Source organism: Xenopus laevis, chromosome 9_10L (assembly GCF_017654675.1).
Source record: "Xenopus laevis strain J_2021 chromosome 9_10L, Xenopus_laevis_v10.1, whole genome shotgun sequence".
In the NCBI taxonomy this organism is placed as follows: Eukaryota; Metazoa; Chordata; class Amphibia; order Anura; family Pipidae; genus Xenopus; species Xenopus laevis.
The window spans coordinates 52,002,303-52,027,955 of NC_054387.1; the positions used below are offsets into that span (position 1 = coordinate 52,002,303).

General features: G+C 41.0%; 1 protein-coding gene across 2 annotated transcripts; it reads right to left on the reverse strand.

The window, feature by feature from the left end:
• Positions 1-967: 967 nt before the first annotated feature.
• tekt3.L (tektin 3 L homeolog) lies at positions 968-13,399 on the reverse strand. 2 transcript variants are annotated; one of them, XM_018234036.2, is made up of 8 exons: positions 13,089-13,399; positions 9,978-10,585; positions 7,813-7,896; positions 6,153-6,223; positions 5,134-5,277; positions 4,225-4,447; positions 2,081-2,235; positions 968-1,361 (listed from the first exon to the last, which is right to left on the reverse strand). In XM_018234036.2, the coding sequence occupies exons 2-8, from the start codon at positions 10,554-10,556 to the stop codon at positions 1,145-1,147; spliced, it is 1,473 nt and encodes a 490-aa protein (XP_018089525.1). In that variant the 5' UTR covers positions 10,557-10,585; positions 13,089-13,399; the 3' UTR covers positions 968-1,144.
• Between the last annotated feature and the right edge of the window lie 12,254 nt (positions 13,400-25,653).

Sequence of the window (25,653 nt, forward strand, 5' to 3'; positions counted from 1 at the left end):
TTTCCATCTTTGCAATTCTGTCTAATTTAATGGTTCTCAAACTATGGGGTTGCCCCATTGTAGAGCCTAGAACTTTTGCAGAGGGCTCAGCCTGAAGGAAAGATAGGGTAAGACTCAGGGAGAATGCATTTTTGCTCTCCTAGGTACTCCTGAAAGCCCAGCTTGAAGGTCAGTTAGAGTGAGCTATGGGGTGAACTGAAAAAGTCTAACCACTATTTACTTCACCTTGTCCTACTGTCTCAATCTTGTTCTACTGTCTCTATCTTGTAATAATGTTTCTATCTTGCCCTTCTGTCTCCATCCTCTCCTCCATTCCAACATACTGTCTCCATCCTGTCCTCCATTCCAACATACTGTCTCCATTGTGCCCTTCTGACTCCATCTTGTCCTATTGTCACCATCCTGTCCTTCTGTCTACTGATTCCAATATGCTTTACTGTCTCTTAAAGTCATCTTGCTCTACTGTCTATATTATTATACTGCTTCATCTTGCCCTACTGTCTCCAACATGTCCTACTTTTACCATCATGCCCTACTGTTCCTCTTTTTTTCCCCATTTTTGCCTATAATTTCTGTTTTGGTCATTATTGTTCCATATAAAAGAGTAATGGGAAAATTATGAATTGTGGCCATTAAAACCGCCATTCATTTCTATGTAATTCAGTTGCATAGTAGCTGAGAAGGGCACATGACAATTAATTTAGGACAGCTTACCTCCGTCTCAAACATATATTCAGATTTCTTTTAAAACTGCACCATTGTCTCCTGGCCCTTCCACCTACAGTTAAACCCCAGTATTGAGGGATTACAGCTTCAGATCATATTCAGCCATACATAAAAAATGTACCTCATCTCCTAAAGGGCCTTTAGTCTCTATTTCCATTCCCCAGTGGAACAATAGAAATATGGAGATAAGGAGCATCCAATGTGCAGCTGGTTAAAAGTGAATCAAGTGGAAAACAAGGACTTTTTTGAAACAAGATTAGACTTTATTATATAATTTAATAAAGCAGAAATCACTCGCTCGTTTGTATGGTCAAACCACCAGACCACACTAGGTGGGTACCAATCACTACTGTCAGGTTGAATTCAGGATTTCTTGTATTAGAAGTCACACACTTACACCTTGGCTTGGCCAGAAGAGTTATGCGTAGCCCACCAGTCTGGGGGTGCTAGGGAAGCTTTTCCTCATGCCCATACATTTCTCCTGATCAATAAACAGACTGTTAGCCTTGATGGCCAGGTCGTGTTCCAGGTTGGATTTGGTATGGACCAACATCTGCAAGGCATCTTCTGCTTCTCGGAGACGTAGGTGTAAGGCCTGGATGGTGTCATCTATCTCCTGCACCTCCTGCATCAGACTACAGCACCAGGATTGTAAGAATAAAAGGAGTCAAAATATGTGGGAGATAATAAAAGGCAGTTTGTGGCTCTCCTGATTGACTTGGAATCAGAAGGGAGTGAGACTTACATTACAGTTCATTTATGTCTGCAGGGACAGTGAGAAAATTGCGCTTTTCCCACAGTGAATTGCGCCTAAACCCACTTTTAATGCACTCCTCGTATTTCCCTATAGTTGAGCTAAACAAAGGCAGCACATATATTTATTGGGGAAGCCCAGGTCATTGTATGCTACACACTATACAACAGAAGCACCCCTTAAGAGAGAAAGGATTCTGCACAGTACAAGGCGGATATAAAGGCTTAGTTCTGATTAGGGCAATTAACTAAGAATCTTGTGTTAAGTAGGAGGATTTAGGACTAGAGTGTCACTAATTGTAGGGTAAAGTCTGTCTGAACGACTGATCAAGAACCAGCAAGTTTTAGCTCCAGTCTGGAGATGTCAGTTCTCTCTGGGAGTGTAACACCTGGATATGGATCAGGGCCTGGTATTAATATATGCACACACAACCCTAACCCTACTTTGTTGTTAATGGACATTATCATGGCTCTGCTGCATTGATGATCTTTTTCATTCATTCAGGTTAGATAATAGTGCCTGATTGTGTGGATTAATGCACCCTTAAAAACAGTTCATTCATTGAAGCAGTGTATAATAAGATTGTTTCAGGACCCTTACCGTATTTGGACAGTATCTCGACACAATTCCACATTGGGGCGTCTAGTGCGCTCATCTAAACGAGTTTGGGCCACTTTCAATGGAGCACTTTTGTCCTTGATGGCCTTTTTAATGGCTTCTATAGTCATCTCTGTCTGGAAGATTTCCTGGAGTGTCTACAGAGGCAAAAAGATTCAAGGGGTCAGGAAAAGAAGCCTCATATTCAAATATTTCAAATATTCTTTCACCCCAAATCTTACCCTAACTCGTCTTTAGGCTAGGCCCCCATAGCTCATAACAAGGTTACAGATATATAGAAACATTGGGGTAACAGTCACCCTGCTATAGTTCCAGGGGTACCCAGGGCACAAATAAGCACTCACCCCAAATTTCACCCTAACTGACCTTCTAGCAGGTCTTTCAGGGGAATCTAAAAAAGCAAGTAGGAATTCTTCCCATATGTCATCTTAAAGGGATACTGTCATGGGAAAAAAAATTTTTTCAAAATGAATCAGTTAATAGTGCTGCTCCAGCAGAATTCTGCACTGAAATCCATTTCTCAAAAGAGCAAGGTAACCAGATAGCAGCTCCCTAACACAAGATAACAGCTGCCTGGCAGATCTAAGAGCAACACTCAATAGTAAAAATCCATGTCCCACTGAGACACATTGAGTTACATTGAGAAGGAAAAACAGCAGCCTGCCAGAAAGCATTTCTCTCCTAAAGTGCAGGCAAAGGTCACATGACCAGGGGCAGCTGGGAAATTGACAAAATGTCTAGCCCCATGTCAGATTTCAAAATTGAATATAAAAAAATCGGTTTGCTCTTTGAAGAAATGGATTTCAGTGCAGAATTCTGCTGGAACAGCACTATTAACTGATGTGTTTTTAAAAAAACATGTTTTTCGATGACAGGATCCCTTTAATTAGCATTCAGGCTAATTCACCCCCCCTCCATGCACTGCTCCAAACCATCCTGGGGGCAGCACCAACATTCTGGAGCTGCTGTTCTAGACTGTAATATAGGCTCTAATGTTAGAGGGGCAATAGTTCTGGCTTAGAAGTGTTGATGCATTCAGGCCTAAGGGGGAACTCTGTCATCCTTTGAGTGTTGAACACATAAAATATACGCATACCAATAAAATGCAAAAATACTTCTGCCTACATTATTAACCCTGAGATAGCCAGCTCAGTTTGCCCCCTCCCATGGGGCTACAACAACTGTGTTGCAAAGTTCTATGAAATAAAAAACTGCATATTAGGATAAACATATAATTACCCGTTAATTCTAAATTGCAGTCTAGACAGGAATGAGGACATGGCAAGCACTTTATCACTGTGGTGTTTACGGTCATTTCAGTAGGATTTTGAAACTTTTTGGCCACATCTGGCTGCTCCTTGGCATATATATGAGCCAGTGCCAATTATATTACAGACCTTCCCTGGAGATTTACTGGCTGTAAGCATGAGCATGGGACACTGAACAATATATAGAGACTTATGGGTAAGTAAATGAAGCGAGAGAATCCTTTCCCTTGGTCTAAAGCTGCTCTTTAAATACAAACTCCCACAATGACACCAGCGTAAGCTTTACATACTTGGGATCCAGATGCAGGAATGTCTATTTTATACACCATTTCTATTTGCAGCATTTAATAGGCCCCAGGCACCTGCTACCCCACGGTCAATTCCACACCTGACTGGTGTTGTCTCGCTATTAAAGAGATGACAAGGTGACAGATGGCACGATCAGCCCTTGCTCCCTCTCTCTCTCTCTGCCCAGCTAGACTTCTCTGGAAGTCATTACTTATCCAAAAATACAGCTGGTTGTGACAAAAGGAATGTGCCTTGTGGAACTGGAGGAATGTGGCTGCCTTGGAATCTTTGGAGGAACACACCAATCGGTGCCCTGCTCCCTAATTGGAAAGTATTGATACTTTACACACTGTCACTGCATAAAAGGGGATTTACAAACATATACTGTATGCAACTGTGTTCATACGTGCCATTTTTAAAGGCAAAATGTGATACTTTAAATATATTAAAGTGCAACAATGGTGCTTCATGTGATGCTTCTTAGGATACTGCATCAGCACAGACATACAGCAGCCATATAACACTGAAGATCTGTGTCAAAAGGAGAATACAGTCATTCATGGAATGCACCTTGGCCAAGTGATTTTGCAGCTTGTTCTTGGCATCAGCGGTTTCAGATATGCGGTTGGTGAAATTTACATTGACCGCGTTGAACTGGCTCCACATGTCGTTAGAGGTGGAGGCCAAGATGGTCTCAGCATCCTCCCTCAGCTTGGCTGATGCTGCTCGATCGCTCTGCGATCTCAGGATGTTATCATCACTAAACTTGGCCCAGGTTTCAGGGATAGAAACCCTAAAAAAATGTAGATGGAATAAATTATTGGTGCCTTCCAGTACAGAGATACAGTATAAGGTCTACAGGCCTAGCCTTTATTTGCTCTATGGTCCAAGCCCAAGATCCTCCTTGTTTTCTTTGAAATTGCCATTATTCTTATGTCCACTGCAACCACCTTTCTTGCTACAATTATTAATGGCTGCTTCACCCCTATGTTTGCTGTAGGTCTTGGTCTTAGGAAATTCCTTCTGCTTCTTGTTTGCTCACTGCATTCGTCATGCTCTTCAATCATCTAAAGTACCTGGTGCGGAAGCCAAGCTCTAAGTATATAGTAATGTCCGCAATGAATAAAGTCAGAATACTTTCAGATACCATAGGAATGTGCTGCTTTGAAGCCTCTTATCTACTCTTCTACCCATACAGAGCTTGCATTAAGTCTCACGTCTATGGTATTGGAAATGCATCATATATATCCCTGTACCACAACTCGGTGTGGGAAATTCATATATCACTTCCTTTCCCAATATTCGTTTTTGAAGAATGAAGGGGCTTCTGCTGCCAGGGGTCTTGTTCATTGTTATATTCATAGGAATGGAACCCAATCGCAGGAGTGATTAACAGCAGTCTGTTATATAATAATTTAATATAACCATGGCCCTACCTGATTCTATCTATCAATATCAATATGGAGAATTCCCACTTACGTTGCGTCTATACGATCCATGCCTCGGTAGTAGCCAATGCCATCCGAGGAATTCCTCAGGTTTTGGCATTTGTCATCGATACGTAGTGCCGTCTGCTTGTCGCTGATGTCCCTCTCTAACTCATGTTGAGCGGCTCTGTTAGACCTGTAGGGAGAAAGGTATGTGAGTTTGGAGTTTAGCAAAGTACAAATTGTCCCATGCAATTTTTGTGGCCATGTTTTCAACCAATAATGCAATGTGTTATTCCAAAATTCCAGTGTCAGCCAGGGGAATTAGCACTTGGCGCAATGCAACAAAATTAATGCGACTAAGATTGGTGCAATTATGCTGAATATCTATTGTGTTGGAATGCCATAATTTCTGGAATTCTGTGTCAAAATGACATTTGAGCATGACTCTATAGGAACAAGGATACTGAGTCTACTGACACAAGCTGCCATGTGAACCCTAGGGTTACTCAGTATTAGTAGGTGCACTTGTATTTTATTTGCAAAAGGGTTGAGACAGACATGCCAGTGCTAAGCATGACTATGCAGAAGTGCAAGGAAAGGTTTATGGATGCAAGTACCTTGAATGAATGGCCTCAATTTGTGCAATGGCTGTGGCTATGTTTTCTGCAACCACAATTGTGCTTGTGTTTCATAACACACCTAAATAGTTGCACCTGCCAAAAAACTGTGTATGATTAACAGCCTCCTGTATACATACCTGTCACTTGCACATCATTCAGGCATTAAGACATTATGTACAGGGCACCCTTGTGCCAGCGAGAGTTATGCTCTACAATTTGGTAAAAAGATTTTCAGTTGGCGTAAGCTGCAATTTGAACCAACTTTATGAGTAGTTGCAAATGCTTAATTTATAGGGCTCTACTGAGTATAATTTTACACCCATTCTGGTTCTGGCACATGCACCCACCCATACGTAAATGTTTCAGTAAGTTTGAAAGTGAAATTCCCAGAAGGAAATCCCTGCAATGTAAATGAGAAATGTATGGGAGAGGCAGAGATGAGCCTTACGCAAGCTGAGCAGTGATTTTCTGCAGGTGCCGTCTCATCTTTTCCTGGCAGGATTTAATGCAGTCCACCTCCTAAATAATCCAGAGAAAGAAGGATTTTATTGGTCTTCAAATCTTACTGCAGGCTATCAAATCTCCCTTCACTCCTCAGCTCCAATCTCAGAGGCCTATCACTGGATTTAAGGATCTCCTCCTACTAGCCTGAATTAAGAGATAATATCCTCTTTTCTGCCCTGGCTTTTTAGCGGGACTCGTAGATGGACAGGGAGGAGCAGCCTAATCAACTAATGCAATGGATTACACAAAACATTAGAGCCTCACTGATACTGATACCTGTACTGACTTTGTATTGTAACATTAACAATACACTTTTTAAGCTGGCATTGTATTAATATATGGGGAAATGTACCCCATAGTGCAAATAATAAGTCTAGTAAAATATCATTGGTTTATTATATGGAATAATATACTGCTAATGTAAATTATATGAATATCAAAAGTCAATGAGGGGTTTTGTGACCATATAAAGGCACAATGATCCAAGTTGAGTTATACAGGGTACTCTGAGTATCACTAATGTATTATAAGGGATAATGTACTTCCTACTGTAAATTATAAGGATATTAGAAGTCAGTGAACAGGCTATGTGACCATAATAAACAATAATACTAATATAATGGCAAAAGGCTATAAGCTCAGTTATACAGGGAACTCTGAGTATCACTTGTTTATTATAAGGGATAATGCATCCCCTACTGTAAATTATAAGGATATTAGAAGTCACTGAGGGGTTCTGTGACCATATAAAGGCACAAGGCTGCAAGCTTAGTTATAGAGGGAACCCTGAGTATCACTCGTGGAAAAAATAAGATTCAGTATTGACAAACCAAATAAATGTGTAAGATGATTAGATCCCTGCACTTTTGAAAACAAGAAAGAAGGTAGCATTCCAACTGTAATAGTATATAAATGCACTCAATTAGCTCATGAAAAAAAAAGCATTTAAAAAATGGCTGCAGCATGTTTTGCAGATGCTTTCATGACAGGATAGGAAAGATGGTATGTTCCTACCATAAATAGTCTGAATTATTAACCAGCCTAGCATACCTGTGCCACAAACCAGGGCATGCATGTAATGAATATAGCAGACAGTGGAGATCTGAATATGGAAACTGTGCTTCAGCCAATAAAAAAGGGTCTCTAACCCCTACAAGGTACAACTCTGCTTGGAATATGTACATGGCTAATCTGCAGTAGGTACTGTCTAGCTCTACCTTTCTAAAATATTATATCAGTGTCAATGTATCTGGATACCTCTGTGCAAATAAGTTGGGAGAAAGTGGCTGAGTAGAAGTCATGCACTTAAATACAGGTGAGACAGGAATGGCAACACCCGCCCAGCTAGGGTTGCCACCTGGCCAGTATTTTACCGGCCTGGCCGGTAAAAATGATGGTTGATCCCAATGTTATTAATAGGGAAAAAAGATAAATAAATAGGAAGGCCGGTATTTTTTCCAGAAAAGGTGGCAACCCTACGCCCAGCCTAATATGAAAGTTAGGGTTACATTGGACTAAGGGGGTCTGTTGATATGGAAGGGTAGCAATGTATATGAGCATGGGTGTTAGGAAGTTCTCTTCTGGACATTCATTCCTTCACCCACCTGTAGAAGATGTTTCTCCACATCATCATGTACCAGGTCAATGGACATACGTTTTTCCCGGTGGTACAGACATTCTTGAGCAACCTGTTAGGGCACAACCAAGAGTTGGCACAGTCAAGCATTTTCATCAAAGAAAGAAAATAGTTGGTACAGTCAGGCATTTTCATCAAAGGAATAAAAGAATTAAAAGAAAAAAAAGAATCAGACAGCAGGGCTGCCACCCTCCTTTACATTCACAGCAGTGTGCCCTTATTTATAATTTGTCAAGAACAAAGAGCTGCGCTCAGCACCCAAATAAATCGATTGCCATGAGGCATAATCGGCACACGCTGCATAACTTTTCACGTTCTGTTCTGATCACCAGGCTTGCATTGTTGCAGTGTTTGTAGCAACTGACCACTGTGCTGTCCCACACAATAAAACCTGGTCATGCCCCAGGGTTATGTTGCAGCTTAGTAACTCTGTTTACCGGGCGTAACTTATGGATTCCGGCAGTGATATTTCAAAGAAATGTGCCTGTGCTGACATCATAGGACTTTTCTCTTCATTAACTACAATGTGAATAACTGAAGATTTGTTTACCATAGGCTCCCGTGTACTGCTTGTGGCACAGCATGTAGGTGGCTTGTTAGTGTAGCCTGGCAATTAATAGGCAGGACAGTTCAGTGGCTTTCTATACAATTATGTTAGAACAAGCAGGACATTGCTCAAAGGCAGGTGGATCAAAGTGTTCCTCCAGTGCGTCCCACCATCTTTGAGTTCAGGACTTAGGGCAGAGACACAAGCAAAGATTCTTTGGGCGACTAATCTCCCCAAAAAGCCTTCCTGCTGGCTAGAATTTAAATCGCCGGCGGGACAGCACTCAGATTGCTTGGTTTTCCGAAGTTTCCTCGTGAGGCAACTAAATCTCCCCGAATTTTCACGTGTGTCTCTGCCCTTAGGAATGTAAACTACTAAACATGGATATTAAAAAAAGCAGATGTAGTCCATGTTGAAGGGATTGTTCACCTTCCAACACTTTTTTCGGTTCAATTGGTTTCAGATAGTTCACCTTTTTTTAGAGTCTGCACCTGGATTACTGCGTTGACAGACGGACATTAAACTTTAAACTTAAATTCTGAAAAAACAGTAAAAAAGAAAAAATGAAAATTGCACTCTGCAATTCCCCAATTTCTGGGAAAAAATCTGAAAACAACTGAACTGAAAAAGGTGTTTGGAAGGAGAACAACCACTTTAAAACACCAGCCTCAGCACTATAGACAATGCAGCTTGCTGAGTCTCAGAGCAAGTTATTTCAGTGGGGCCACATAAGGTATCACTTTGTGGTTCTGGTCTAATGGAGAATCAGAAGATACACCTGGCTATACATGTGTTGAAACTAAGAATCAATAAATATATATAGTTCTGCTTTATGTAATAGTGGATATAAATGTTATGGGAGTAACAGAAATACTGATAGATCTTCTCACTGAGTACAGTTGGACATCCCTAGACTGAGCTTTATAAATGTGCCCCACAGTATGGTATGAAGCTGTAATTACATTTATAGACAGAAAGAATTGTGCATGTGTCTAAGGTTGTTTCTCCATAAATCAAGTTATCACTTTTATGCTCAGTCTTCTAGGCAAATACAGATCATACAGTATGTACATTATTTAACGTCAAAGATTGTGTTTGCTTTTACTTAAGCTGACAATAGTTCTCTAAACAACTTCCAGACATATTGTGTATGGGCTGGGAATGTTGGTTTGTTTACAGATGCAGCCACAGTTGTCCTGAAAGAAACTGTTGCCGCATATTGAGCTGCCATTAATGGGCCAGTGAGCCAATCACATTAGGGGCGTGTTTGGACCCATTGGGAGAACACTGCAATGGGGTTTTCCAGACAATCCCGTTAATATCTGGCCATGCCATGACCAGATATCACTAGAGGGGATGATATTTTGGCCCAGTACCCATACAAAGTCCAAGAAGCATACAACTTGGTTCAAGTCAGGTTAACATGCAATATTGGCCAGTGTATGGCTATCTCAATTATAGCAATACAGATAATTATGTGGAATCGTCCAAGATATCTCTCTGGGATAAGTCTACACCTAGAGATCTGCACACATTCATTTCTCTCAGCAATCAACAATTCTTCCCCCTCCCAAGACATTGTCTACCTGCAACGGCCCTTCAGTTTCCATCAGTGCCCTTTCCATTCGCCTCTTCATTTCCGAAAGAGCATTTGTCTCCCCGATCATCTGGTCGATCTCGTGAATGATTTCTGATTTCCAAAATGAAATGTCATTGACCCTTTCCCCTAGATCTTTACTGGTTTCATTTTGGATCTTCCTTGTCTTTTGATCCTTCTCTTGAATTAGTCGACTTGTGTCTGCCCGAAGCCTCTCTGCACTACGTCTGGAAGACTCTGATTCCCTGTAATTCACCTGATTGGATTTATACCAGTCATCTGGAGTGTACCTAGTGAAAAGTGCTGTTCTGTTGGATGGAAAGGACAGGATCTGAGCTGGGTTTAACCCTGGCGCACTTTTTGAAAATGAAGCTAGCGATGGATTTGCAGATGCTACTTTGTAGTATGTACTTGGTCTCCAAGGAAGAGTCAAACTGTGGCTCATTGTATAGTGAGGGAAGCGGTTCTTATAGCTTGCGGACATTGTGGAGATGGCTGGCAAAAAATTGGTGGGAGTAGGCCTGTGGCGGCCGTAGGTTGACGTTACAGTTGAGCCTAAAATTTCCATGTTGTCTATACCTCATTCAAGTCAGTTGCCTATGTAAACAGAAACAGATGTAAGACTTTATAGATCATCAGAGAAAGAATAATAGACGCATCCCTCCCACACACACACACACTTAGAGCTTAATTTATTAAAAACTCACCCATGTTATATTCATTTCTATAGGGTTTTTAGATTTGTATTTATCAATGGGTGAAAGTTAGAACTCATCACTTGATAGATACGGTTCTAAAAATCACATAGGAATTAATAGAATGTGGGTACATTTTTATTTATTAAGCTCTAAACTCAAGTAACCCCCTTATTGTGTATGAATTGATAATAAACCCCAAATGTGCATCATTTAGTATAATGGTTTATAGAAAGGATTGCTGCTGAAGTGAAATCCGAGAAGAAGACTTGCCAGGGAACAGTCCTTTCAATATCAATACATTCAGGACAGGAGAAATATGTGTTAATAAATGGCAGCAACAGTTACCCGTGTAAAGAAGGCATGTCAACCCTCTCTAATTGTTGTTTGTAGTACAATGATAATAAGCAGTCAGGTCTCTATGGGGATCGTAGCCTCTCCCCAGGGCTATCTTATATGTACTCCTCATGGAATTCATTGGAATAAAGCACAAATGTTTTACCAAACAATTCATTATTGTGTTGAAATAGTGTGGCCTTGCGGTAAATTTCATATAATGGAGAATTTTTGCACTTTCTGTGGTGTGTTTGCTCTGCCTCAGCTAATATTTCTTATCTCTATAAATCTCTGAGATAAATCAGACACAGGGATCTCCAGCCAGCGGTGCTTTAAAAGGAAACAAAACTTTCAGATAAGAGTTGGTTGTGAGATGTGTCTTGGTTGGGTATTACTCTGATCCTATGGGTACATTTTGTTCTGCCAAAAGTAAATTAACCACTCTTACTGACAGTCCAGTATATATTACTCAAATATTAGCCAATGTGTATTACTAGTGTACCAAACACATAGGCAGTAAAGTAGTAGGGTGCAGTAAAAAGTCCTTTTCTGCCCTACCTTGATGCTATGTACAATTTGGTTGTGGTTTGTGTGCAAAAGACAGAATGTGTGAGTGTGCACAGCGCCAACCCTCTTTGTTTACCATGATTCATTGTTGGTTTCTCTAGCAAAGATCGAATGAGCCTGCCATTATGCTTCCAGCTACTATACGTCTATAGAAAAGGCAGAAAACTGAGCAGCAATCTCCAGTTACAATAAGAGAACAGGGATGTAATGAGAGAAAGCAGCCTCATTGCCTTCTGTACAGATAAATATGAATTTCCAAATGTGTCAGAAGCGTGGGATCTGTTGCTTTTTGGTTTCCTGAACAATGTGCCCAAAACATCAGTTATATATTCTGACTAACATGACTCCAATGTAGCGCATGCACATAGTAATTATGTTTGTTTTACTAAGAGGTGCGGGTCTGTAAGTTTCAGCAGCGGGAAAGCATCATAACCTGGCTTCAGCATCACTAGGGTTACCCAAAGTCATTGTAAGGATGACCTTTTAGGTGAGACCAAAGTAGTGGATGAGGGGTCCAGCCTAAAGGGTATTAAGGTGAGAATTGGGGAGAGTGATTATTTGTGCCCTGGGTACCCCTGGAACTATAGCAGGTTGACTGTTACCCCAATGTTTCTAGATATCTGTAAACTTGTTATGAGCTAAGGAGCCCAGTCTGAAGGCCAGTTAGGGTGAGATTTGGGGTGAGTGTTTATTTGTGCCCTGGGTACCCCTGGAACTATAGCAGGGTGACTGTTACCCCCAATGTTTCTATATATCTGTAACCTTGTTATGAGCTAAGGGGGCCCAGCCTGAAGGCCAGTTAGGGTGAGATTTGGGGTGAGTGTTTATTTGTGCCCTGGGTACCCCTGGAACTATAGCAGGGTGACTGTTACCCCTATATCTCTATATATTTGTAACTTTGTTATGAGCTAAGGGGGCCCGGTCTTATGGCCAGTTAGGGTGAGACTTTGTTTATTGCTTATTTATGCCCTGGATGTACTCCCTGGAGGAACGTATAACAGACGGAATTACCGTGAGTGAAGTGAGAACAAGGTAAAACGAATAATCTGTAAGTGTAATTAGGTAATGATACTGTAAGTCTAGTGTAGGGAATCTCACACACACATGACAAGATGGAAAATCCAGTGAGGCTCATTTATCAACACTGGGCAAATTTGCCCATGGGCAGTAACCTATAGCAACCAACCAGTAACTAGCTTTTTTTCAGGCAGCTGCACGTATAACCATGTTTTGTGATGATTTGTTGCCATGGGTTATTGCCCACAGGCAAATGTGCCCAGTGTTGATAAATGACCCCCCAGTGTGTAACAGAATATGAAAGAGAACATACAGAACGTAATAGTGAGCACAGTCCAGTTTACATAAGGATCTATTATATAAATGATATATTGGTATATATCTAGTGCTTATCCTTGCTGAAAACAAACCAATCTATTAGTTTATTAGTGCAGAGTGTCATGGAGGGAGCAGGGGGTATAGGTGTCCCAAGGGGCAGTACTTACCTGTATGGAGAGGGCAGTTATCCAGCTTCCTCCTTTGCTATAGTAGGGTGTACATATGATTATAGGAGGCTGCACTCACCTGCAGGGATTAGACAGACAGTTACCCGGCTTCACCTCTATCTGCTCCTTCTGCCTGTGCCGCACACACTCAAGAGAAGAGCATCCCTGACACTTTCCCCCGCCACTGGACGTCACACGATGGACAGCGCAGCCCGCCACTCAGCTGCAGAATAAAGTCGACGGGGGCCGTACCAGGAAGGCAGACAGCCAATCGGGCAGAGAAGGGCGGTGTGGTCAGCCGGTGCTTTGGTTGTCATGGACGCACTGTGCTTAACAACTGAAGCACGTGATTCTTGAGAGAGAAAGGCTCGGGGGTAAGAATAGGGAACAGAGGCAAGACTGGGCAGGAACAGTGGGGGGCCGAGGGGGTGGGGTAACTGCGTCCAGTGTGGGCATCAATGTGTATCCAACAGGAACACCGACTCATTTGTCTCTCTCTATATATGTGTCTGTATACATTCGTCTTTCTACTTACTTATACTGAGCTCAGTATTGCTGTTATCCCTGACCTGTATAATTCAGCCTTGTTGTGTATATATTCACACAACCTCTCAGTCACTTCTAATATCCTTATTATTTACAGGAAGATAGGTTGAAAAAAGACAAGTTCAACATTGTAAGATAACCTGCCTAACCTTTGATCCAGAGGAAGGCAAAAATAAAACCCCTTTTGAAGCCTCTGCAATGGGACTAGTCCCTGGGTCAACTTATACTATGAGCTATCTTCCATTACCCTGTAAAGGAGAAGCAAAGCCTAAAGTTAAAAAACCCTACCCCTACCCTACATAGACCCCCCTCCCCAGGGCCGGAACTAGGGGTAGGCAGAGTAGGCACGTGCCTAGGGCGCAAAGCTGGGGGGCCACCAGGTACGTACCTCCTCTGTCGCCTACCCAGGGGTGATCCTGGCCCCTCTGCCGCTTGAGGCAGCAGCAGTTGCTGCTGCCCCCCCCCCCGGGAATTCGCTCTTAAAGTACCAGGAGCAGCATTTTTGCTGCCTCTGGTACCTAGTGAGGCGCTGCCGCCTGAGACGACAGCCTCAACTTGCCTCATTGGCGAGGCACCCCTGCGCCTACCCCCAGACAGGTGCCTGACTCTCTGTGTTTTTTTGTTATCTTCTTGCGCTCCTGCGCATACACGCAAATGCACGCTCGCACCAATTCGCGCATGCACACGTTCGCGGAAATTCACGCATGCGCAGGAGCACAAGAAGATAACAAAAACAACATCTTTCTTGCGCATGTGCACATGAGCGATGCCTTGCACATGCGCACTCGGGCTATGCCGGCGCAGCGTCCGCCGACTTGCCTTAGGCGCCTGAGCGGCCCGGCCCTACCCCTCCCTCATCCCCCCTCCTCCCCCCCAGTCTAGCTGCTACCTGTTTGTCGCAAAATAGAAAATTGCTCCAACTGCACATGCACCGATACGACACTTCCCGGAAATTACCGAAGAGAAGGCTAGTGATGTGCGGGTTGGGTAAACCCGGACCCATCCTCCTGCGCCCGTCTGCATCTGATTTCCGGGTTCCTTTAATAGACCCGCGCCGACCCACCCAAAATGGGCGGGGTGAGCAGGACTGCGGCTATAAGGCTGGAAGTCAGAAGCCTGCATTTGAAGCCTGCCACCAGCGAAGAGGAGTGCCAGGTGGGCCCGAACCCACCCACGGGTCTCGCAGGTATCGGGCCGGCCTGCACATCACTATTAGGGGCATTTGCCCAGGGTAGCACCTAGGCTGGGGGGGAGGAAGGAGGGGGTCTATGTAGGGGTTATTAACTTTTGGGTTTGCTTCTCCTTTAATCTAATGTATCAGCCTGTACCACTGGTTCAGGGAGAGAATACCACATCTTTACAGCTCTCACTGTAAAAAAACCCTTTCAGAATATTTAGGCAGAACCTCCTTTCTGCTAATCGGAATGGGTGCCCTCTTGTCAGCTGGAAAGACCTACTGGTAAATAAAGCATTAGAGAGATTATTATGTGATCCCCTTATATATTTATACATAGTTATCATATCACCCCTTAAGCGCCTCTTCTCCAGTGTGAACAACCCCAACTTGGCCAGTCTTTCTATATAACTGAGATTTTCAATACATTTTATCAGTTTAATTGCCCTTCTCTGGACCCTGTCCAATTCAATGATATGCTGTTTGAGCACTGGAGACAAAAACATGCAGCATATTTTAGATGGGGCCTTACCAACGCTCTGTAAAGTGAAAGAATGATATCTTCTCCACCCACAAATCTTTGCCCTTTTAATACAGTGTAAAAACTTTTTTGTCCTTGCAGCTGTTCACTGGCATTGCTTGCTACAGCCAAGTTTATTATCTACCAAGACCCCAAGGTCCTTCTCCATTATGGATTTGCCTAACACAGTATCATTCAGCATTTAAGTGGCTTGCATATTTTTACAAACTAGGTGCATGGCCTTACATTTATATACACTGAATCTAATCGGATACTTCATGTCAAGGTCCTGATGCAAAAGTGTCACATCATGGATGGAATTGCACTGCATAATTTTGTATCATCTGCAAATGCTGATACATTACTTCCCTGTAATTAATGAACAAATTAAGTAAATGTGGACCAATTACAGAACTCTGCGAACCCAACTAAGAACCTTACTCCAAGTAGAGAATATACTAACAACCACCCATAGATTATTTGTTTGTGAGGCACTGTATCATACACTTTGGCAAAATCCAAATATAGTTGTAGATCATATCTACAGTACATAATACATTTTCCTGACATGACCTATCCTTCATAAGGACCATGCTGATTAATGCTCATAATGCCATTCTCCAGAATATATTATTGCATGTTATCCCTTAACAAGCCTTCAAATAACTTATCCAATGCCCACCACTGCCCACCACAAATTTACTGGCCTATAATTGCAGGCTGAGATCATAATCCCTTTTTTCAAATATAGGAATTGCATCTGCTTTCCTCCATTCCATAGGTACCATACCCAGGCCTGCACTGGCAATCTGCAAATGCCATAGGGGCTGCTGTAAAATTCTGCAGACACTCACTTGTTATTGGTTGGTGGGGGTTTGTTTAGGCCTCTGTGTACTTGAAATGTGAGAGCTTATTTTGAATCTCCACACCAGAGGAAAGCAGGTATGACAAAATCAGAAATAGATGGCTAAATAATGGCTAAAACGGAACTGAGCTCTCTCAGTACCTGAGGACATTTTCTATTCCTAATTCATCACTTTAATTAGGGGGTTTATTGTGCCTTATAATACATGAGTTCCCTGTATAACTCAGCCTGTAGCCTTGTGCCTTTATATGGTCTTAGAACCCCTCAGTGATTTCTAATATCATAATTTACAGTAGTGGGTACATTATCCCTTATAATACATGAGTGATACTCAGAGTTCCCTGTATAACTCAGCCTGTAGCCTTGTGCCTTTATATGACCACATAACCTCTCAGTGCCTTCTAATATCCTTGTTAAGTGGTAGTAACTACATGCTGTACTTCAAATGAATGGAGTTGAATGGAGTCCCATATACTGAAAACCTTTGAACTAAACTGTAAGCTGTTTGGGTTTCTGGTACAGTATTAGCTAAGAGAGATGCACGTATTACATTCCAGCAATGTTTGTTCTGACTCAAGCAGTGTTTATATTTATGTATATTTAATGAGCTCTCTTTGTAGTCTTCCAGCAGAAATTGCTCACTGAGTATAAAGGAAACACTAGCAAATGAATCAAGAGAGCAGCAACAGAAGGATTCCAGTTTCTACAACTCTGTATATGCTTGTTTCTGCTTATATTAGATTGGGATAAATTACAAAATTCTCATCACACTGAAACCACCTAAACTAAATAGAGAACCACCTTTTACCCCACATTACACAAAACAAATATATTTTTAGGCAGGGTTCTGCTGCCCTTTATGATGTTTACGGTAGAACCCCCAATTTACGTTTTTCAGGGGACCAGAAAAAAATTATGTAAAATCCAGGAAAATTTAAAATCAGAAAAACGTATTATGCATAATATATAGGTGGGACCACAAAACAACAATGTAAAATGAGGTTAAACTTTAAATCAGTGGATGTAAAATTGAGGTTTCATTGTATATGTTTATTTGTCTTTTTTAAAATATATTTGTTTTTTTAAATACATTTTAACGACAATGAAGTATTACTATTAATTATGATTGTTAAGGAATTTAAAAGTAATGTTTTTTTTTAAATTTTTTCCTATCTGTGTTAATCATGCATACATGGACCACCGCACAGTGCCATGTATGTGCCTTCCTATATTGTAAGATCACAACCATCTTTGATACTGGCAGACTACGGCCCCTTGGTACTTGCCTATGCTCTCTCTCAGGGGAAGGCATAACTATATCCTATCTAGCCTCAGGTAGTTGAAACTCATTCTTGCAGGCTTCCGTTCTGTTGGAAATTATGTTTGGAATCCATAGAAATAAAAGGTCCACCACCTTATACAATAACAGAACAATAGCAGAAAAATGTGTGTGGGGTGTTTTTCATTGTACAGCCTATATATAGATGTTAGATAGTTAGATGGTCTCTTCCTTCCTGCTATCACAATGATGGCCTGTAATGTCCATGTATGTTTGGTGCATTGACGCAGATTGTTAAGTAAGGAATGTTATGGACTCATCTGGGATGTTATCCGGGTAATACATAGCTGAAGAAATGAATGACAGAAAGAGAAGGGCTTCATTGTAGTGGGTCTAAGGCTGTTCAACTGTGCCAAAAAAAAAAAATTATGGCCCAAGTACAAGTCAAGAGCTCCATTGACCTCTTTGAATGACATGATTTTATTATAATCTGGCCCCTAAACATGTAGTATAGTAAATAACAAGGCCAGTATATGGAAACAAATGGACAGCACTACTTGGCATCCAGGTAGAGCTGAAAACTTGGAACATTAATGGCCACAAGGAGTAAGCCGGGGCAGCTTTTTGGTAAATGGACTGCTCTGCAAAATATGGGTGGGTGAACCTTGATCAGAAGAAAACCAGAATATAAGTTTTATATAGTGTATGTTCCCTTTTCCTTCATACTCACAGAGTTTTGCCCAGAGTTGCTCCACTGGTCGGCCCTTGGGAAGGGGCACAGTCCCCATGAACCACTGTGTTTACACACTGTGCAAAATTTATACTACCATCTGACACATATTTTGCTTTCAACTAAGATGACTGACTCTAAGCCATCTTAGGCAAGGCACTAAATTGCAGAGGACACTGAAACCTATGAGGTGAGGAACTACAAGCCACTGATTATTGAGGAACCTCAAAAGTTTGCTACTTGATAAGCTATAAGCAACTGATAACCAAGAAACCTCAAGCCTTTGTTAGGTGAGGAACTACAAACCACTAATAACTGAGGAACCCCATGACCTGGCTAGGAGAGAGGTGACAAGTAATTCATAGCCAAGGAACTTCAAGCATTTGCTAGTTATAGAAACTTTAAACAACTTTATGAGAAAGGGTCCGTAAGACCCAAAACATATTGTGTAGTAGTCTTAAATAAACACAACCACAGCATATTGCTACTTTCTGAGTGTTCTCCTCTTATTACATGATACAAAAGGATTGATGTCAGGATAGCGATAATCCAGAAGAGGATTGATGCATTCATATTAAGCTAAGGCAGTGCAGAGAACTTTTTGCATTTTCAAATTCAAGCTACTGATTGCTGAGGAACCTCAAGCCTTTACTAGGTAAGTAACTACAAGCCAATAATAGTAGTGGAACCTTAAGTGTTTGCAAGGTGAAGTATCTTAAAGTTTCCCCTAACTGGTATCCAGTGGATCCCTATCCCCTTGTGATCAAAATGCTTTTTGTTACTTACATGACACTGATTTGACCAGTGTTCTCTACAGTATTGGATCATTATGAAAAATAGCTTTGCTGAGTTTCCCATCATTATCGCAGAATTCATCCTTAATGTCTTTGCTGCCATAAACACTTGGGATAAGGTACATTAGATATAATAATAAAGAAAAACATATTCTTCAAAGGGATTTAAGTGGTTAAGAGAATATGTTGGGGCTTCATGTATCTCAAATTTACAATAAAAATGGGTGATAGCAGAGAAGAAGAGACTAAAGACTCCCTGAGTGCTATTAAAAGTCATTGCTTTATTAGGTTTCAGGAATGTGTTGCAAAATGTTATGGCCATAGTTGTTCCCACAGCAGATATCTTCTGTCAAAACATCTTTCCTCACACCAGGGAATAAATGTCAATTTCCCATAGGAATATTGTTTATGTTGGCAATAAACCCAACCATAAGTTACATAGAAAAGGAACAATACTGGGAAATCCTAGATACCTAAATCTGCAGCCGCACAGTTTAAATAAACTCAACCCCATTCTGACCCTGGCAAGTTCCTTATGCTCCTGTTTCTGTTGGACCAAACCTAGAAAGGCTGAATTGTGATCCCGCCAAGGGCCATATTTGCTATAACAAAAAACGACTAAAGGTGGCCATAGACGCACAGATAGTATCCTACGTAACAAATTTTCGTACAATATTCGCTGCGTTTTAGGTTGGAAAATAAGATGAACGATATCGGCAGAAGGCTTGGATATTGGTCTGCTCGTCGATCGGGCCGGATGGAAAATTTTGATTGGGTGCCTTTGAAGGCACCTGAACATCGGCCATTGTTAGTGCTGAATCATCAGGTACAGGTAGAATTCTATTGTTTCTACCTGTATATCTGACAGTTCAGCTCTACACGTGTGTATTGAAATGAAGTATCTTTCTTGGAAAGATCTTTTCCAAGAAAGATCAAATTGTTACATCTAAGGCCACCTTAACACATGTTTACGGGTATCTTATATTGGATGAAATAGATACAGCATATTTTGGCATGGAAATCTACTGAAAAAATCACATGGCAGATTTTGACCATTATGCCAGTTTGGGCATGTATTAAATGTTGGGCCAGTTTCAACAAATCAACTGTCATGTTTGAAGCTTCAGGAGCTTATTTATCATGCTGTGTAAAAAGTGGAGTGAAGCATTACTCAAGATGTTGCCCAGAGCATCCAATCAGCAATTAGATTTCAACAGTAAGAAAACAAAAGCAAAGACCTGATTGGCTGCTATGAGCAACATCACCGGAAATGTTTCACTTCACTTTTTACACAGCATGAATAGACCCCATAATAATTTTGTGAACCATGTTGTTAGGTATATGGTGCATTATCAGCATCTTTTCCCATATAAAGCCACTTGCATGGTATTTGTCCATTTGTCCTGCAGGCTGAATGATCAGATACTGCAGTGGACTGGACATGTATGGCCATCTTTAGATGTGTATGCGTATGAGTGTGAAATGTGTAAAATGTGCCTACGAGTGACGTTCATATTCATGTAAGTTGACACCGGTGCAGGCAAAACATTGCGGAGCATGCAGCTAGTTTTGACACACACAGGGTTGTAACTCCATAGCCCCTGTTGTCACATGCAAGCTCTCAAGAGCATAACTTGATATGCGTGCACTCAAATGTGACCCACAATGCAAGCTCACTCATGTGTTAACTAGGCCCTGATGTCTATATCCTATAGTTACGCCACTGCTTGCAGTGCCTCCAAAAGGGAACCTTTACTACAGACCCATGGTCCCTCAGTAGCAAATATTTCAATCCAATGGCAGGGCATGATTTGGTTTCTCTATTGGAATGCATGAAAGCCGATCCTCTTTCTTTTGTGGCCTCCTATAAAGTGTCTCATTAATGTATAATGCTCTTCTTCAGATGGATTACAAGTGAGTTATATGATGTATTGTAGACAAGTGACTTACATTATTACAACATACTTAAAGTAAATATTTTATCCAATTTCCCCTTTTAAGGATGTATTTGTGCAGCACTTTGATTGCACGTGTCAGCGGGTAGATATTCTTTAACACATTGACAAGATTATATCCCAAACATTCTGTTGATAATTTGCTTATAACTAGCACTTTAAGAAGCCTGAGTAGGACACAGAGTGGGCTATTGTTCTATATCCTGGTGAAGTGGGAACACAGAGCTTTGATACTGGGGAACGTCGCCTTATCTGGACTCCTATCCATATACTGACAGTATGAGAGAGCTTGTTGAAAGCTTCTATGGGGCCCTGACATCACAGTGCAGCAGGGTCATTACTGAATAGAGTTGTGACCCTTTCCCAGCTCTCTCTCTGTGCATCTGTGGTTACTGCAACACGCAAGTGCCAGCTATCTTATTCTTCTCACTAAAGTAGCCGAATATTGGCCAAACACATCTTGCACCCATGTCCCAGTTACACTACCTGGCAAAAAGCCTGATGTTTACTCTGAGTAATAAAGTCTCAGTTCCATTTACAGTTTGCATTTCGGATATAATTTTAAATACATTGATTAGCCACTTATATTGAAGGAGGAATTTTTTTTGAAAAATCCATGTTGCTACAGTATATCTGAAATAGAAAAGGGGGAGATGCAATGTTCATGCAATGATATGATCCAAACATAAAGTTTATTCTGCGCCACGTTCAGGGATAAAGCTGTGTCGTCAGTAGTTGATTTCACATTATCCCAGCTATCTCCTTTCAGAGCTGGAATGCAGCAGTGCTTGGTTCTAATTAAATACCAACAGAGAGGCCCAGATACTTCACTCCATCTTCCCTCCTCCCCTTCTTCTCTGCTCAGGAACCTGACGCTCATTCCTCTTCTTTGATCTCCACTACCCCATCGCCAGCCCTTCATTCTAGCTCTGCTTTCTGCTTCATTTATTAGAGCAACACAACCTCTCGCAGCTCTGCTTCACTGGACATTTCCAGGGGCGTAACTGCAGAGGAAGTAGACCCTGTGATTGCAGGGGGGCACAGGAGTGTAGAGGGCCCAGTAAGGCCCTAATTAATGAACAATTTCAATTGCAGCAGTTCTAATCTTGGTAGGTCAATTTACCAATTTATGCCACTGCACATATCCCTTAGGTCTGGAATATGGTTATGAGATTCATATTTTAAGTTATATAGTAGCTGAGGTTGAAATAATAATCACTCAGTCATCAAATTTAACTTTTTCCTACTTAATTACAATTAGGAATACAGGTATGGGACCTGTTATCCAGAATGTTTGGAACATGGGGTTTTCCAAATTAGGGATCTTTCAGTAATTTGGATCTTCATACCTTAAGTCTACTAGAAATTCATGTAAACATTAAGGGGCAGATTTATTTGTCGAAGTCAAATTTCAAATTTTGAAATTCAAATTTTCAAGTTTATTTTAGTGAAATTCGACTAGGGAATAATAAAAATTTGAATTTCAAAATTTATCATGTACTGTCCCTTTATTAAATCAAATTCGACTATTCGCCAGCTTAAACCTGCCAAATTGCTGTTTTAGCCTATGGGGGACATCCTGGGATCGATTTGGAGTTGTTTGCAGCCTTCCTGAAAATTCTATTCAAATTCTATTCTATTCAATTCGAGTTTGCGGGTCGATCCCATTCACTCGAGTTTGAACAATTTGAATTTTTAGAAAAATTTCAATTGGAAATTTTTTATTAAAATTTTGAGTTCATGGTAGTTTATAAGAGTTTTTACAAACCCCCATGAACTCCTAATTCAACCCTTGATAAATCTGCCCATAAATAAACCCAATAGGTTGGTTTTGCTTCAAACAAGGATTAATACAATTATATCTGAGTTGGGATCAAGTACAAAGAACTGTTTTGTTATCACAAAGAAAAAGGAAATAATTGTGAACAATTTGGATTATTTGGATAAAATGGAGTCTATGGGATATGGCCTTTCCTTATTTCAGAGCTTTCTGGATAATGCCATGAAACTAGAAAGATTTTTCCCCCTATTAGACTGAATTTTGGTTTCAGGAATTTTCAAGAAAAAATTTCATAAGGGAAACAAGCTCTTCAGGGTGGAGCAGGCACCCTCCCACCCTGTGACTCACCCACTCATCTGGTCCTTATCTCACGAGGTTGTAATAATATCTTGTGGTTGCTTATACAGCCAAGCAGCAGTTTCCTATGATTTGTGCAGCGTGATGGAGCCCTGTGACGTGCCTACATCTATCATAGTTATTTCATGAATCATCTTGATATTCAAAACCAGCATTATTCATCAGAGATCTGTGCAGTGTATTATTAGAGACCAATCAAATAGTGATGTTAAGGAGTCAGTGTACATACTTCTTGTTTCATGACTGGTAACCCCTAGCAACCAATGAAATATTTGCATTCAAACAACAAACCAGTAAAATATATATATATATATATATATATATATATATATATATATATATATTTTTTTTTTTTTTTTCTGTAGGTTGCCTTGATGATGAGAGAACTTAGGGGATCCTGGCCAGAAAGGCTCACAATCTGCATCTAAGAGCAATTAATGTATAGGAATTGGCAGGTAGACTGTTCCTAGAGCACATGCTGGGATCGCCAGGGTTTCCTTCCGGCAGGCCTGATTGCTTTTGAAGAAACCGGCTGCATTGCAGACCCTCTAAGGATTTCAGTCCCTACATCTGTTTAGAATCAGGACAGAGAGGCCCATACAGGGGCTGCCTTTCCTCCCATTGCAAATTAAGAAATTCTTTGGGCAAAAGCTACTTTATGTCTTTAATCAGCACTGATCCTATCCAAACCTGACCAAACTAAGTGGACCGGAGTACTTACTCCAATTCCCTAGAGCAGGGCTGTCCAGCTGGATGCCCACAGGCAGCATTAGACCCTTCTAGAAATATTTATGAATAAATGGCCCACAGTATGACTGCACTGACCTACAGCAATAATTCTTAACCTGTGATTGGTTGCTGAACTGCAATTGCCAGCATCCTTTGAAAGGCTTCAGGTGGTCATGGGTTCCTGAGGTTTCAGTGATACATAAGGGTAGTATTACATGCACAGATGAAAATCTAAAAAAAGCTGAGGCAGATGAGAAAGTGAACAGCTGCAGTTCCTCGTGCTCTTTGCTTGATCGCTACAATTGGTACAATAGAATAGTGGCAATACAATGTGCGTTCCTTCATATGGCCTGTACGGCCTGATGAGTTGGAGAGCGTACCATCTCAGCCCATGTGTTGCCGCTAGTGATGAGCGAAACTGCTTAAAGATCACGAAACTGCAAAAAATTTGTTGAAAAAAAAAGTCTTTGATCATCTTTTTTGTTGCAGCAATGTTTTTGTAACAAAATACATTAGCCTATCGAATACTTTTTTGAAGGCAACATTGTTTTTGTAGCAAAATATATTAGAGTCTTTGTGTAACTTTTTTCTCACTCAAATGCATGAAAGTCAATGGGTGTCCTATCTCACTCCAAATGCATTAGTCAATGGCCATTTTTTCTTAGCAAATTTTTGTTGTAGTTTCGCAAAAAAATAGCAATTTTGCTGGGAAACTATGCATTGCAAAAATTCGGTCATCATTAGTTCATCATCATTTATTTATATAGCGCCGATGATATAAGCAGTGCTTTACCTTAAAACAAACAGGGTATAAATGGAGGATAACAAAGAAGGGTTACAGAGTACAATAGGATTAGAGGGCCCTACAAATTTGAGTTTACAAATTAAAGGTTAGGGTACAATTGAGACATTAGGATTTTAGAAACAATTTTGTGATTTTGATACAGCAATGATTGATTAATTAAGGTACATTGAATAAGCTTCTTTAAACAGGTGGGTCTTTAAGGAGCGCTTGAAAATTTGGAAAGAAGGAGAAAGTCTGACAGCTCAAGGCAGAGAGTTCCAGAGAAAAGCAGAAGCCAGAGAGAAGTCTTGTAGACGAGAATGGGCAGAAGTGATGAGAGGAGAAGAGAGGCGAAGATCAGAAGCAGAGTGAAGGTTGCGTGAAGGAGAGTATTTGGAGATCAGAGATGATATATAAGGAGGAGCCTTGAAAATGAGTGTTGCCGCATTTAGAGGCTCACATCCCTTCCTTATGTGTAGATGCCTCATCCAAGTGCCATGAAGAGCCATTGTTAGACTAGACTGAAATTCCATACCTGCAATGGCACATTATGGGCAACATGGAAGTCAATCTATCCCACCACCATTAGTCCAGTGGCACTGCAGTCTGCCATAGACGTGCACATTTCTCAGTAGAATCATGGAGCCACTGGGAACAACTGTAACACATACTGGGGCTATGCAACAATCTAACCTACCCTATGCCATTAGCTGAAGTATCACATTATTAACAATTTAAATATCTATATTTTATTATCACATGCAAAGATTATTAGTCTCCTGTTATGACAGAAATGCAATAATACATTGCTACAGTGTAACTGCCCAGAAAGAGAATCCTGGGGCCCAGCAGTACAGTAATAAGAAACTGTGAATTGCTTAAGCCATGGAGGAATGTGGGCCAGGACACTTGGTTACATTCTTATAATGATTTAGTGTAAACTGGGAACCACTTAACCAGTCTCTTACTGATAAGGTGAGAGGACCCCCTTCAGGAGAGTAAGGAGATGTTTGTGCGCAGGAATCTGAAATGTGTGTGTAGGGGGTAGAAGT